At 42.2% G+C, this 16,507-nt stretch overlaps 1 protein-coding gene across 2 annotated transcripts; it reads right to left on the reverse strand.

Annotated features, from left to right (window-relative positions):
- Positions 1 to 888: 888 nt before the first annotated feature.
- Positions 889 to 14,032, reverse strand: LOC108700788 (importin subunit beta-like). Of its 2 annotated transcripts, XM_041577479.1 has the most exons (22): positions 13,843 to 14,032; positions 13,661 to 13,719; positions 10,576 to 10,758; positions 9,891 to 10,091; positions 9,544 to 9,696; positions 9,030 to 9,089; positions 8,657 to 8,746; positions 8,455 to 8,565; positions 8,249 to 8,350; positions 7,927 to 8,151; positions 7,488 to 7,679; positions 7,258 to 7,388; positions 6,751 to 6,898; positions 6,589 to 6,660; positions 5,072 to 5,216; positions 4,639 to 4,721; positions 3,950 to 4,057; positions 3,583 to 3,726; positions 3,230 to 3,335; positions 2,769 to 2,883; positions 2,328 to 2,489; positions 889 to 2,245 (listed from the first exon to the last, which is right to left on the reverse strand). In XM_041577479.1, coding segments are annotated over exons 1-22 (2,631 nt in total). In that variant the 5' UTR covers positions 13,883 to 14,032; the 3' UTR covers positions 889 to 2,244. The 2 variants fall into 2 exon arrangements, with proteins under 2 accessions (XP_041433413.1, XP_041433414.1); XM_041577480.1 differs by lacking the exons at positions 889 to 2,245; positions 2,328 to 2,489; positions 2,769 to 2,883 and having other exon boundaries at positions 3,233 to 3,375.
- Positions 14,033 to 16,507: the final 2,475 nt, after the last annotated feature.

Genomic DNA, 16,507 nt, shown 5'->3' on the forward strand with positions numbered 1-16,507 from the left:
TTGTTCAATGCATGTTACAATACTTAAAGGGGAACGACTGCAAAAATGAAAGTGTAATAAGCTTCCTCATACTGAAATAAGAAACTTTCTAAATACAATCAAATATTCTGCATTGTTTCTGAAATAATTAAGTTTATGTTCACTATGCGTTTCTCTTCATGAAGCAGTTGAGTGTCAGATATTCATTGACAGATCCAATATATCTTTATGGAGGTTTTCTTTCCTATCAGATGTATTCAAGCTCACATATAACGGACTCCAGTGAAAACAAAATAACTGCCTTTTGCACAAATCCTGCATGTAGAGAGGCATGATGTCTGGTGAGTTTAATAGAGTGACCTCTAATACATCTTCTAGGCAAAAGGAGCCCCCCTATAAGATATATTGGATCTAACTGTCAGTGAATATCTGACACCCAACTGCTGCATGAAGACAGAATGAAGAGAAACAGATATTGAAGATAAACTTGATTATTTCAGAAACAGTACAGACTATTTAATTGATTATGTTTAGAAAACGTCTTATTTCAGTATGCTGAAGCTTATATTATTCATTTTCACAATAGTTTACCATTTACAAACCAACTGTAGATTAGACTCAGACTGACTCCCAAAAACTCTAAATCTAATTTACCCAACTGACCAGTCCACAATCAAACGGTTCTTGTAACTGGGCAAATGCTGACCCAGAACCATGGTTCCGTGCCTGATCCTATTCCGGTCATAGTCATCCACCCAATGACATTACAAACATTCCACCTAAGCTTGGCTCTGGCAAGGCCAGGATTAGGGAAGCGTGAAGATTTTAGCTGCAGCTAAAAAATTTGGGGAGGGATCATCATCATCATCAACATCTAATAACATGAAGAACACAAGATGAAGGGCTGGGGATGTTTGACACCATTTTATTTATCTTTAACTGCAGTGAAAAAATAGAACCTCGTACAAGTGCCATGGTCCAACGCGCATCCAGTCCGTATCTAGAATATACTTCGAAACTTTTCTTTAAACTATTTACTTTTTTTTTTTTGCAATTTTTTTTTTTTTTTTTTTAAGTTTAAGTGCAGTAGGAGATCGAATATCACATTAGTCAGTGAAATAAAAGTCAGCGTAGCTCTGGCATAGAGTCACTTTTTTTTTTTGTTTAATCTTGTTGGTGTAACCATTTTACAGCTTGGAGGAGGCCACTGTTTGCGAACTGCATAGCAAGATACACACCACCTGCAGAGCAATGCTCTGCGAGGCCCCGTCAGTGCAGAAAACGTTCATTCACATTCCAGACTTAAGGATTTGATTCTTTGGCACATTAAAGGGACAGGGGGGGTATAGATGCTATTGGTCCCCCAATATGCAAATTGTACCCTTTAAATTTAGCAACGGTTTGTATAAAGGGTGAGACAATTACGGGCTATTTTTTCTTTCCCCAACTTCTTCCTAATCCTCTTGCAATTAAACAAAAGGAAGTAAATGCCAAAGGCAGCTCACTTACTACTTTACTATTGGACATCCAGATCAGTGTTTTTCTTGCTGAACTTTCCTGCCATAGGTTCCTGAATCCCTCATTAAACAACAGAGGCCTGTGGCAGGAAAAGTGCCAAGAGCGACACTAGAGAAGACCTCGGATCCTTGCTCTGTGCGTCTGGTGACGGGATCAGTTTTATTCCACTAGTCCAGAAGCACAGAGAGCAATAAAACTTTTCAGGATCAGAATAGACTGCAAATGAAGCTGTTGTGTAGACACTGCTGTACCTCCGCACTCACACACACTCACTCTGAGAATCCTTCCGCTTGGGGGCCCCCCCCTGCTCTCTGGTGTGCACAAGTGACAAGGGGCACCCACATTCTTGGGTTGGTTAACAAAAAAAATAAAATAAAAAGTGGAAAGTAGGTAAAGGGGCAGATGTTAATGAAATTAAAAAAAAAAAAAAGTTATACTAGTCACTTCTGTTCTGCCCCAAGGCAGTGAAAGCAGACACCAGTAAGTGGAGGTCCACTGTGCTCGCTCCTCTTGAGGGGGCAGACAATGTTATGGCTCTCCCTTCTCTCTCCCAGGAAGTCTGCTCTTCTCACAGCACTGCTGTGGTTGCATCATCCATGCGGTATGTTTGAAGCCTCACTCACTCATCCTCTCATTCCCAAACATTCACGTATCCGCTCATATACTCCTCACTTCCGGGATATAATTTTGTTTTCAAATAGATTGGAGATTTCCAGTGGGATTTCGGGCCTCATACAGCCAGTGAGGTCTGAGGAAGAAGAGAGGAGATGAGGTTTAGGAGCAGACATTCAGCGTTGGATACACACAGTGCTAAAACAAACGATTCTTACCAGGCTTGGTTTTTCAGCTTCCTCAGTTCCTTGGTCGCCCAGGTAGCAAGTGTTTTTGTCTTGTTTGTCTTTGATCTCCTCCCCTCTGTGAGCAGCTCATGGATCATAGGCCGAGCCTCAACCAACTTCAGGACGTCCTTTCCGAAGGCTGTGCACAAGTCTCTTTTAAAGGCAGAAAAAGAGAAGTCTGATGTCACCAAGTCAGATTCCCAAAAACCAGGGTAACTGGACGTTTAGTTTCCCACGAAAAATCCACCACAACACGATGACATGCCCTCGATTCCTTTACACCAGCTACAACATTTCAATCGCCGATTGTGAAACATACGCAGCTCTATAGAGTACACACTTATTTTGATATTAAAAATGGACAGATTTAATGGTTTGTTAACTATTAATCTGCTTCACACTCAACTGTGCAGAAAACAGACCACCACTTACCCTACAAGACCAGTTCCACAGGCCACCACGCCATCAGTATGATCCTCATCACCCGCAATGTGATCAATAAACGACAGGATGAATTCTACGCGGGGCTGCACCAACATCACATCGGCTGCAAGAGAGGTTACCATGACATCCTATGCCATATACAGCATACGAATTTACAAATCCAAAATGGCTGCTATAATGTTTTAATTTGTTTTGTCTATTGCAAGTCTAGAGCAGATAGTGTGGAACTTAAAATAAAACTAACCTCTGGTCTATATATTGAGGTATCCATGCTGGTTGCTAAAGCAATATAGAACGGCTGGGAAATGTACCCTTTGTTTACCCAGGCACACACAAGCAATAACCAATTCTTTAGGTTGTGGTAAAACTTGAAGTATTCTGCAACTATTAAAATATTCCACTCAAATTATGACTGGACAGTAAACAAGAGATTGTTCTGCAATACTTACGGTGGACATTTTCTTGGTCTCCCTTGAGCCCCTGGATTATTCCTGTATAGGCTTCTAAACAGCCCTCCCGCAGCTCATTTAGATAATCCACCATATCGTAATCTGACTGCAGGGGAAGAGACACAGAGGGTTGGGGAGAGTCACTCCTCGAACCCATAACAGACACAGTTTTAAAGAGTTATGGTGTGGAGGAGGCCAAAAATACATGGTGGAAAACGTTATTCTCTAGATTACTCAACCAGCAAAGCAGCACAGGAATAATCAGCATTATTAGACACAGCTTCTGCCCGTTGTGCTGCTCTGGATTATGGAAATAATTCCTGCTGCTTCTGGTGAACAATGCTGCTGCTTACCTTGTCTACCTGAGCTTGGGATGCTTGTTGTAGTGTATTAAGCACAACATCTAGGTATTTTTTGAACTCCCCTCCAATGGCCAGAGCAACATCCCCAAATACAGAAAGGATCTGAGGCTTCACTGAGCGGTGAACATTTTCATTCTGGTAATAAAATCCAAAGAACAATGCACATTAAGCATTAATGAAAAGAAAAGTACACAAACTTTACAACAGCATCCTTTAATTTTCCTAGATGCAAAGTATGCTCGAACAAACAGATATAAGACATGGTGGCTTGTTTTCCTAGACTTTATTCATATTAACAGAATTGCAATTGCTGTATACTCCTTTATATTCACAATTTCATTGTTCATTTTATACTTACCCCTAGATTCTCTAGCAGAAACTGCATCATTTCATCACAGAATGGCAAGATATTGGATTGTAGAGCACGGCACAGGTCACCAACAAGTCCGACTGCAGCGAGACACACCTGCGAATAGGATTTGCAGAAGCCTATTACACAAATGCAACAAACCAATGGGGGAGTAATGCAAAAGGGCACTAAGTGTGACAAAAGGAGGTCCTAAAATGCTGAAGATTGATATCAAACTGCAGTCTGGAATGAGTCTTCAGAAAATCATAATCAACAGAACATTTATTCTGTGTGGTGCATGAACTTGTCATCCATAGACTCTTTAGCAAGCAGACATGTTTAGGACTTCAGAGAACACACGTACATGACTAAGAGAAAGTTATTGGCAAAAATATACATAATATACCCTTTGAGCTCAATTAGATTAAAAACATGGGCAGTAAAAAAATTCATTAACTTCAGCAGCAGAAGGGAGAAGGGATATTAGAGATGGGAGAAGGGATATTAAACTGCTAATGGTTTAAGGGCAGGATTAAAGCTCTGGGGCCAAGAAAAAGGAGTGCGGCCAGTTTAAAATAGGCCATGGTATTTAAAGCACACAGAGGCCCAATAAAAGAGTGTTTGATTTCTTACAGTAGCCTCTGGCTACAGTTTAACAGTCTGGGCATAGGTGGAAGAATGAATAATTGCCATTTTACCTGATACTCTGCATAATTCTTTAGTCCAATGGCAAGGAATGGTTTAAAAGCTTCCATGTACTTGAGGAATTCTGCTCCAAGCACTAAAAAGCAGGAACACAAAACCCACTTAATGAAACAATAACCTTAAGAACAAGTCATTGTGGCATCCCCCTGGCTTTTAATACAATACAGAGGGAGAACAGAATTTTGGAAGCCTGTCACTTGGGAGATGCAGCCTTAAATAAAGACAAAATCGGGAAGTCTACAATGAAGCCATTATTTGCCTTTGCAAACAAAAACAGACTCGATTCTGTAAGAATGTCACCATACAATAAGTTAACTCTTTTATTGCCCTGGGTCATTTCAATGTGCCAAACTTTGCAATGCAGTAGAGAATGGTGTCTAAGAGCCGGCCTATATATGGAGATGCAACCAAATCATATCCAATTACCTTCCACTAGGGTGCTGACTGCCATGAGGGCATCTTCCTGTACCCCCCCTGAACCTGCAGTGCTCTGGAACATGCGGAGCAATGAAGCCATCACAACATCCGATATCTGTAGGGCATCTTGGTGTTGAACCTTCCTCAGTACATTCTAGAAAAAAAAAAAAAAAAAACAACTTATTTTCAGATCGTTCACCAGAAAGACTTTTTTTCAAACTGTCAGCTTTTCCAAAATTGAAGTTGAATGTTCCTGTCTGTAGGGTTTCCACTGTGAACGGTTACAATTTGCTACATCACGTGATACATTGTGAATATTTGCAACTATTGTATCAATTAGAACAGCTGCCTTTAATTTAGATTATGCACAATCAAGAACAATTTTGATACAGGCCTTTTTTCATAGCAATACCAAGTGTGAATGAGTTCGAATTTCTACAGTTACCAGGTGCCTGAGAGTTATTAGTTGGAGTCCACGTCTCCACGTAATCTGGAGGTTAGGTATTCAGGTGAGATTTGGGGTTATCGCATAATGGGCATTTGGAAGACATTTTTAGTTTTGTCCTGAATATTCAAGGCCGCTTGAACAAAAAGGTACCAGGGCAATGAATGTAGTTGAGTGCACAAAGATATTATGCTTTCATATTTCCTCAGATTCTATTGACTGCCATTCAAATATTCTGCAGATAAGTGTATTGTAGTTTGGTGCTTTTGAGTCCATGTAAAACTAGCCAGAATGACATTTACAACTCCATACAAATGTGGAATTTAGATGGGAAGGGGTTGGGATCAACAGAGGTTGCAGGAAACTAATCTGGCTGCTTCACACCTTTTAAAAATCAGGGCATAAATAACCGTATTAATCACAAAGCTGGATATTTATGCTAAGAAGGACTGACAGATCCAGACAGAATGAGTCACCATGCAAGATCTTGCTGCAGAACTGCAGGCAGCTTGCGTTTCAAGTTGTCAAGTGGAGCTGCCAGGGAACATAAAGTGCAGATAGCATACTCCCCTTAAAGGAACAGTAACACCAAAAAGAGTTTTTACAGTAAATTAATGCATGTTGCCATGCACAACAAAACTGCTTCAGAAATACTATAGCAGTGTTTCTAGACAATCATTATGATAAAGAAGAAACGGCAACGGTAATAGAGCAGATAACCAAATATAAACGGTTATCTGTAATGTAACCTGTGCACAGCAGCTTACTTATAAAAACTATAGTAGTGTTTCTAAAGATTCTATTGCCCTTTTAAGTTCCATACTTGCTAGGAAAACGCCAAGACCTAATGTATGTCCTTATTGTACGCCTCTACTTAAAGGTCCCAGCCTTTAATTATTATACAGGTATAGATTATCAAACTGAGAAGGATTAGCAACTTTACTGAATGTAGCAGTCATTTGTAGCACATGAGTATGGCACATTTGTAGCACATGAGTATGGTAAAGTCCAGCCTTGTGTCTCACCCTCGACATCTCACCACCCAGTCACTTACAAGCTCTTACACCTATAAAGTCCTTACCTGAAGGGTAGCACATAGCAGGGACTGTAAGTCATTGAACTGGATTCTATCCGAAGTGCTTTGTATGTGGGACTGTGGAGAGAAAGGAGGGTGGAATATGTAAAAGCTCTACTGGCTACAAAAACAAAGTAGTCTCACGCAGCAGATGCTTTCAACTCCTACCTCCATCTGAAGGACTTGCTGCAGCCGCTCCATTATTACTAGAGTGGTTTTCTGTACTGCGGGGTAGCAATCCTTGGCACTGTTCTTAACTATCTCCATTAGAGCTTCATAGGCAGCGCTTCGCAGGTTGTTTTGATGTCCATCAGGCCTGAGATTTAAAGACTGATTAATACACAGTTACAAACTTGAAATACAGTATGGATATGACTGTTAATGGGTTCAGCCTCCTTCCCTTTAAGGTCACTACATTGGACATGATCTAAAAAGAACTGTAGTTACATACAAATATGGTATGCAGATCTGCAGTTTTTGGCGCCTTCAGAGAGTCATAATCAACACAGGAGTTTCTGCGTGGTGCATGAACTTGTCATCCTCAGACAACCGCAAGTACATCTTCTATATTATTCCATTAAGGGAGTGTGGTGCAAAAAATGTAACCTAAACATTGTATATTTACACTCATGTCATGAGTGGGCCTGTGTTTTTCTCTCAAAACAATCACCTCACCTGTCTGTTGTCTCGAGCAGTTTCTGTACAATCACCTCAAACGAGGAAGACAGGCAGTATGAAGATGGCTCCTCCTGGTCGTCAGTTACATCAGCAGCTTCATAAGCAGCCTCAGCTAAACTAGAGAAAGCCTGAAAGAGCAAGATTACAAATTCTCTACATCTATCATTACATCTCATCTTTATGTCCCCACATGCTCAAGCAAGCAAATAGCAACCCGTCGATCTTACCCAGCAGACATTTGATGCCACCCTAGGTTCTGCTCCAAGGCCTTCGATGAGGCACTGAAGAAGGGGCGCCAAATACACGTCATTGATGGCGGCCTCAGGTAACAGCTCACATATTCGCCCCACTGTCCAGGCTGTAGTGTCTCTCACAACTACACTTGGGTCCTTCATTAGCTCAATCAAAGTAGGCATTGCCTGTTGAAAACAGATTAGCAATGGTGTTACATCCACCCAGTCTGTAGTCCTGTGGCTTAAGACAGCCAATGCAAACAAAGTGGAAAACTTTCAAAAACAAACAGTTCAAGATGATCTCCAATCTTGCTTTGCCACCAAGTCTTCAGAGAGTCATAATCAACACAGAGTATTCTGAGTGGTGCATGAACAGGTCATCCTTAGACAGTTAAAACTCTAAACTGGCTGGAAAGAAGTCTGGGCTCCTTACCTGAATAACAAGAGGCTTTAGCTGACACGACTCTGGCCCTTCCAAAATGCAGCCAAATGCCATGACTGCTGCATCTCTGTAACGCCAGTCTGGATTTTTAATGTGCTCCTTGATAAATGGCAGCACATGGGGGACAATGTCATCCTCGCAGCAGGTTGCAAGAAGCATGAGACACACTCCTGCAGCCTTACAAGGGTTCCAGTCATCGTCATCATCATTTTCATCCTAAGGAAACATCGAACCAATCCAGTCAGTACTATTTTAGAGCATTTTCCTTCTAAAACAGGATGGAATCAGAATGTGTTATGACTGATATTGTTACCTGTTTTGTGAGCGTTTGTGTCAGAATAGGAACCAAATACTGTAAAGCCCCTTTGGCATAGAATTTGCTTGTGTGCTCTGGAGGCCTCCCTTGTTCCGCTGCCTGTTATGAAAAGTGCAAAAATGTGGTCAATAGCACTGAAGTCACTTCACATTTGAGGCATAATTAGGAAACGAGTCAATGTAACCTAAAGTAGAAAACGTTACCTCCGATGCCTCAATAGCCAGGTCCATTTCTTCATCACACACATTGGACCAAAACTCAATACCTTGCAGAGCAACTTCATCTATCTCATTCTTCATTGCCTCTACAGTGATCTTTGGGGTGAAGGAGGGGAAATAAAAATGAGCCAATGGAAGTCAAAACACTCCACCAGCCAAGAAAATGCACTGTTGTGTATGAACTTACTGCAAACAGCGCAGGACCCATGTAGGTTTCCATGTATTGATAATACAGAGACATAATTTTGACCAGGTTTTGCAATGCAGCCACTCGCACCTGCAGGAGAAGAATAACTTTTCACAGAGAACCATTTTCCAAAGAATTATCATGCAGAGTGTTTAGAGAGATGTTTCAGCAGAGAAAGACACTGCTGAAATATCCAGTTCCATAAAACCCTCTTGCAAGACTAGAATGAATGCACAATAAAAACCCCAGCCTATTTGTTTTCATTATAAATAAGATGCACCTTATTTATTCAGCTTTAAAACTTTAGTTATTGCTGCTTCCCAACTCCCTTCAAGATAAAACTAATTAGAATTTTTACTGTGGAAATACTTACCCTGGTGTCAGGGCACTGAGTAGCTTCACAGACCACTTGCATAATATAGTGCCTTTCAGACTGAAAATAAACAAAGCATTTTTCAGGTAAAACACATTAACAGCAAAAATATCAGTAAACATTAAGCAGGAGGAGAGTATCTCCAGGGTTTTTTTGTGCTTATGCCCAACCAGTTCCTTGGAGCTGAAGCGGACATGTTTTTTTTCTGCTTTAGGCATCGCTCTTTTCAAAAGAGCTCCAGGGGACAGATTAACTTGCATCTACAGCTGGGACTGAGCCACCAACTGTACAACAAAAGTGCTGAATAAGGCTGTGACTTCATAGGTCGATAAGGGGACATGAACAACCACGTAGATCGACTTCTGAATCTGTTTATAGACCCAAATGAATGGGGTCAGCTCAGCACAACAAATTCTACAAATTCCCAGACATCAGGAGGTTTGATACAAACATTATATAAATAAGGGGAGACTCTTCTACAACCCTACCTCTCATATATAAATCGATTGATTACCTCTTTGTCAAAGTTGGCTTTGGTAAATTCCAAGGAGTTAAGCAGAGCATTGGTGGCTGCCAGTCGAACATTATTGCTCGGCTCCTCCTTTCTCATGCCCTGTATAATGGCAGTCAGGATCTCATTTGACTTGTGCTGGAGCTGTTCTGGGTCCTAACCAGAAGATAAAGAACATAGGTTGAAATCTTTCTACAAATGCAAATGATGGATATAAATAAATACAGCTTGCAGAATCTTTCTGCCTCAGTTTACCCTTCAACAGAAATATAAAACAGGTTAATTGATACTTAATGAAGCAGATTAGCCCTACTGCAGCACAGATTTACAGGAATCGGGAGCACACTCACTATGTCCTGACAGATGTATCCTATGGCTTCCAATGTGGATTCCTTCATGTGCTCTGTGCTGTTGGGGTCGGTCACATTGGCAACCAGCTGCGGTATTAGTTGAGGCCATTGGTTCACGGGTACCTCCGCACATGCTATGCCTGCAACACACTGTGATGCTGAACTTGGCCTGTAGCTCTCCGTGCCCAGTGTTCGCAGAACCTAGAAATAAAAAGTAATACATGCCATTCAAGTACTGCAAACAGACCAACATTCTACCTTAAATAAATTCTAAAAAACAAATGCTTTTCACACTTTAGCCTTTCTATAGGACAATATAACAATATATGTCATCTTTAATGTGGAACATGGTCATATCTGGAGACAAAAGCCGCTCCCTTTCAATTTGGTTCATGTCGGATATGAACCGAATTTAGATCACTGGCCCAATCAGATCAATAATATTTAACCACACGCTGATCTGCATTGCAACAGCCAAGTTGAAAGCTTCAACTTTTTCAGGTGGGAACATGCTAGACTCCTAAAACTATATACATCAAGATAGGGGATGTAGACCAGGCCAACTTGATGCGGTCACTCAATCTAATCACACTATTTCATGCGCTATAAGCACTTAATACATTTTAAAACAATCATCTCTAGTACACAGAGCATTAAAATATTGGTTGGGCTGCAAATATCTTACATAAGTTTTGATTTCTCCACGGGCATTGGCATCTATCGCTAGCCATCGCTGCTGATACTGTGCTTTTACATCTGGATCTTTCGACGTCAGGGAGTTCTTGATCTGTAAGCCGGCTGCAACTCTGGCCACCTGACTGTTTGCAGGGTTTGCAAGGACTTTCGAGAGCTCCACCACAAACGTAGGCTGAAACAAAGTTGAACAGGAATATTGGTAAGGCTTCAAAGTGCACTAAACTGAATAAACAAAGTAAACTAAACTATAGATATATATGCTTAGCTCAGGCACCCAGATGAAGCAACTGTCTATGGTGTGCACCTTATGTCTCTCTATTTCTATCTATAAAATATAGAACTGTATTACACAAGAAAGAACTGCAGAACACATTAGCTTTATGCTAAAAAGGCAAATTTCTTGCTTTTTCCCCCCCATGGAAAAAGAAGAGAGGCCCCCTTTTAAAAGCGCATATGATCGAGGTTGCCTTATAATAAGCACTGGCCATCACATTTTATCCAATTTGATCTTTAATTAACAGTTACATAGCTGCCATATGAGCTCTGTATCATTCACTTATATCCGATGGAGATTCTCTGTTCTCAGCTATGTAAAGCTGTGACTTGTTCAGCTTGAATGGGGCACTCGTTTTCAGTATTACTGTTCCTTTAAACACCCTCTCTACTGCTCAGGGCCTCTGGGAAGGGGGGCAGCAAAAGTTTGGAAATCATGTCAAAAGGAAAAGTTGCATTTGCAAAAACCGCATGGCCTGTGGTTAACCGCATTATTTGCGCCACATTAAGACTTATGCGGATGGCCAAATGATCATTTATATGCAAGGCTATCTAGGTTTAATGAATAGATCCATCTAAGTAAGAAGTCTGGCTATGCAGCACACTCTTGAATTGATTTTGCAGCTATATAATAATAAGTTTATATAAGGGCTACCTTTAGTCTCAAATCCCTACCTTTCACTTATCATACACATCCCTACCAACTTTCCATAGACCATTAGACAGGCCAAACAAGTGGATTTGATCACCCGCAGGCAGGGCCAAAACTGGCCAATCAGATCAAGGGCCAATGATTCAATCACAAATTCATTCTGTGTGGCCTGTAGAGAACACATCACCATGCTGGACAATTTTTGGAAAAATTTCAGTAGGGTTGGCCTTCTGTTGAATGGGTCGTTCACCTTCCAACTCTTTTTCCCCCCCAATTCTGTTGATCTCAGATTGTTCACCAGAAATAAAGAATTTTTTCAATGACTTTCTATTTGAAACTGTTTTTCTTATAATAAATCTAAAAGGTTAATTTTTCACCTTATGAAGATGCTCTGAGAGAGGGGGAGTCGCCGACCCTGTAAACTGTTCTAAACTGTTACATTAAGTTGATACATTTCTTATGTTTGTCCCTTCTGAGCAGAATCCTGGAGTTTCATTAAAGGCAACTGTTATAAGTGATACTATAGTTGCTAATATTCCAAAGATGCAGCATGTGTCATTTAAATGTAGCAAATGATAAGAATTGTTCCAATTAAATGTAACAGTTCAGAATCTACACCTGGATCACTGAGCTGCCAGACTGAAACACCAGAGACAGAAAAACTCAAGTTTACGCTTTAATTTTGGAAAACTGTAACAAATCAAAAATGGAAAGCAATTGAAAAAAAGTCTTTATTTCTGGTTAATTATCGGAAAACGTGTTTGGAAGCCCCTTTGACAGGGTAATAAAATGGCAAATTGGACCTTTTTATTCTGTTTTGGCATGTTGTAGAGGGATATTCTGAGACAATCTGCATTTGGTTTTTAATTATTTGTGGTTTGAGTTTTGTTTTTAATTCGGCAGCTTTCTTCTTTGTAATTTTAGCAGTCTGGTTGCTAGGGTCCAAACCACCCTAGTAACCATGCACTGATTTAAATAAGAGACTGGAATATGAATAGGAGAGGCCTGAATAGAAAGATGAGGAATAAAAAGTAGTAATAACAATACATTTGTAGCTTTAAAGAGTATTTGTCTTATAGATGGGGTCAGTGACACTTGCTTTAAAGCTGGAAAGAGCCAGATGATAATGGCAAACAAATATAAATATATATATATAAAAAAATGGCCAATTAAAAAGTTGCATAGAATTAGCCATTTAGCAGTTTCTCCGTTGACATTAATTTTTAGTTTTTGAATGAGTTGCCTTTTTCATCCAACGCTTCAAGGAGATTAGTGGCCTGGCGACAAATCTCTTCTTCAGGCGACTAATCTCCCCGCCGGCTAAAACGTAAATCACCGGCGGGACGGCACTCGGAGCGATTCGTTTTCCGAAGTTTCCTTGTGAGGTCATTTCAGAAAAAGGAATCGTTTCGAGAGCCGTCCCGCCGGTGATTTCCGCTTTAGCCGGCGGGGAGATTAGTCGCCTGAAGATTTTTTCGCCGGGCCACTGATCTCCCCGAATCTGACCGTGTGTCTTGATCCTTAAGAAGAAGGCAAATAATTTAAAAGCTATAAAAATAAATAAATAATGAAGACCAATTGGAAAGTTGCTTAGAATTAGCCAGTGTTTTTTATACTAAAAGTGAAAGTACACGTGTAAGAGGCGACTAGATGTCGGACACTTATGAAGGAAATCCATGAGGTTCCCAGTCCCACCCATTAGCCCTTCCACATAACTGTGCAACGCAACGTGCTTTGCCGCCGCTCCCTCTCCCCGCTCGCTGATTGGCCGGATTACAGCCGGCTAACTGTCTCCCCGCCTCCCCATTGGCTGCCGCACCGTGGCGGGCAAGTTAGGTTGTGCCAGTCTTGGCGGTTTGACCGAGGCCTGTCCGTGTAACTCAGCGCTACCCATTAAGATTTCCCCGCACGCTCAGCCCCAGTAGTTCCCGGCATCTTGTAAAGGTTCCCTCCCCAGGCCTGTAAATATATATAAGGCGCTGTAATGCAAATAAAGTCCCACATGAGCCCTGTCAGCTCGGGGTCTCCTCTATTACATGTAAGTGTCAGGCTTTTCTGCCTCCTCACGATAAACTACGGGAACCGGCGAGGCCAATCCAAGACTGCGTGCGCCTGTCACGGTGCTTCCCCAACTTCTAACATTCCTTACCAGATTCTCTACTGCAGCTTGTTCCAGGAACTTCTGCGCCGCCTCCAACTCACTGCGGTCTGAGAAAACGAAAGATATAGGGATTAGGGCCCTGCTCTTCTACAGGGGAGCCCCATGCAATTCTCTACCGTCCCCCGTTATCCCACTCAGTAATAACCCCCCAATAACCAGACGGTGCGTACCCGGAGACACGGTCTTCTCGAGGATGGTGACGAGCTCCATGCGGGCGGTGCCGGGTCACAGCTCAGGCGGGCTGCCGGAGGGAGCGAGCGTGGCGCGGAGGGATTCGAGCGCGCTTGTGTCAGAAGGAAGAAGGCGGATGAGGAGGTGTGGCTGCTCTGCGCACGGATATCTGCCGGATCTAGTTCTATGTCCCGGTAACCTATTGGTTGATGGGGAGGACTTGCTTCGCCTAAGAGCCGCTAAGGATTGTGGGGGAGAGGGGGTGCGTCCTGATAGGTAGAGCCAAAGTGATAGGCGGGTCCATGAGCTGTGGGGAGAAAGTGGAGGGCGATACAGCCGCACTGAGTCATTGTACTGTGCGAATCTTTAGTTAGTCCTGTAAGGAACGCGGATACTGTTCTGTACAGTGCGCGATCGCTGTGTAGTCAAAGCTTCCACCGAGGCATTCTGGGTGTTGTAGTCTTTTAACAGCAAAAGTCTACCGCCTATAACGTGCTTAGTCATGTCATGAGCTGCTTTGCTGACTGGAAAACAACGGCAATTTGAGTTTGCAAGAAGTTGTCAGTAGCGGAAATGTATAGGCCCGACTTTGGGCAGTCTCACAGTTGTATAAGTGACCAGCCCCTGAGACTTTTCCTATAATACAGGCCTGTGAGGCATAACCTATTAACAGGCCTGTGGGGCATTTAATATAATAATACAGGCCCGTGAGGCATTATCTATAATAATACAGGCCTGTTAGACATTACCCATAATAATACTGGCCTGTTAGACATTACTTATAACAATACAGGCCGTGAGGCATTTTCTATAATACAGGACTGTAGGCCTGAGGAATTTCTTATATTACAGGCCCATGAGGCATTTCCTATAATACAGGCCTGTGAGGCGTTTGGTAGAACACAGGCCCAGCCTGGAAATCTGAGGCATTGGAGCCCCTGAGGCATTACCTATACTACAGGCCCCGGAGACATTTAATATAATAATACAGGCCTGTGGGGTGGTTGGTAGAACACAGGCCTGTGAGGCATTTTCTATAATACAGGACAATGGCCTGTGAGGCATTACCTATAATACAGGCCTGTGAGGCATTACCTATAATACAGGCCTGTGAGGCATTACCTATAATACAGGCCTGTGAGGCATTACTTATAATACAGGCCTGTGAGGCATTACTTATAATACAGGCCTGTGAGGCATTACTTATAATACAGGCCTGTGAGGCATTACTTATAATACAGGCCTGTGAGGAATTACCTATAATACAGGCCTGTGAGGCATTACTTATAATACAGGCCTGTGAGGCATTACCTATAATACAGGCCTGTGAGGCATTACTTATAATACAGGCCTGTGAGGCATTACCTATAATACAGGCCTGTGAGGCATTACCTATAATACAGGCCTGTGAGGCATTACCTATAATACAGGCCTGTGAGGAATTACCTATAATACAGGCCTGTGAGGCATTACTTATAATACAGGCCTGTGAGGCATTACCTATAATACAGGCCTGTGAGGCATTACCTATAATACAGGCCTGTGAGGCATTACCTATAATACAGGCCTGTGAGGCATTACCTATAATACAGGCCTGTGAGGCATTACCTATAATACAGGCCTGTGAGGCATTACCTATAATACAGGCCTGTGAGGCATTACTTATAATACAGGCCTGTGAGGCATTACCTATAATACAGGCCTGTGAGGCATTACCTATAATACAGGCCTGTGAGGCATTACCTATAATACAGGCCTGTGAGGCATTACTTATAATACAGGCCTGTGAGGCATTACCTATAATACAGGCCTGTGAGGCATTACCTATAATACAGGCCTGTGAGGCATTACTTATAATACAGGCCTGTGAGGCGGTTGGTAGAACACAGGCCCGGCCTGGAAATCTGTGTATTCTGGTAGATTCCCACTGTTTCATACACATGGGAATTTTCACTGTGCTGGATTTTTTTTCCCACACAGTCTGAGTGTTTACTAACTCAGCTGCAGAGAAATGCCCAATGTAGGTGAATGGCCTGTAAGAAACGTAGGCCTGCATTTTCCCCCTGAGCTTGAACGCATAAAAGATCCAGTCCAGGGAACTATAGGTAAAACTACTCATCTTTCATAACCTCCTAAAACTGGCCATACATGTAATGATCTACTGGTTTGGCAAAGGTGCCAACGGAGCAGATCTTTGTTGCCCAGTTTGGCCACCCCTGCACTGGGCCAAATCGCGTCATACTGTGGTACTGGGGGGGCTTGTCATATGGGGAATACATCAATGTTTCTCCCAATGGGATTTTCAATCCTGCCCAATGCCCTTGTTTGAACCCAAGAGATGGAGGCAACAATTTAAGGTGGCTATACACAGGCAGATTAAAGCTAATATCGGCTCCCCCTGTGTGTGGGGGGCTTCCGACGGTCTCCCTGATTGATATCAGGGTAAAAAACATTGGGCAGGTTTGATTTGCTATGAGTTTAAGGACCACATTGGCTAGTTGATCCTACAACCCATTTCCTTCCATATAATCCAATAGTTTGGCTTTAAGGCCAAACAATTGGGTTAAAATCGGCTCATTTGGCAACCTCACAAAACGAGTGGGTCTTATCGTGTCTGGCCACCTTTACAGACAGACTTCCTGGCACTCTGGCCTTGACACTTGT

This window comes from Xenopus laevis, chromosome 9_10L (assembly GCF_017654675.1).
Source record: "Xenopus laevis strain J_2021 chromosome 9_10L, Xenopus_laevis_v10.1, whole genome shotgun sequence".
In the NCBI taxonomy this organism is placed as follows: Eukaryota; Metazoa; Chordata; class Amphibia; order Anura; family Pipidae; genus Xenopus; species Xenopus laevis.

Bases quoted from the DNA above. Each gene is read 5' to 3' on its own strand.
- LOC108700788 (XM_041577479.1), bottom strand. From the start codon at position 13,882: ATGGAGCTCGTCACCATCCTCGAGAAGACCGTGTCTCCGG. The intron at 10,759-13,660 runs GTAAGGAATGTT...ACTTTGTTTCAG, and splicing joins AAGCTGCAGTAGAGAATCTG to CCTACGTTTGTGGTGGAGCT. The intron at 9,697-9,890 runs GTGAGTGTGCTC...TCTTCTGGTTAG, and splicing joins GATACATCTGTCAGGACATA to GACCCAGAACAGCTCCAGCA.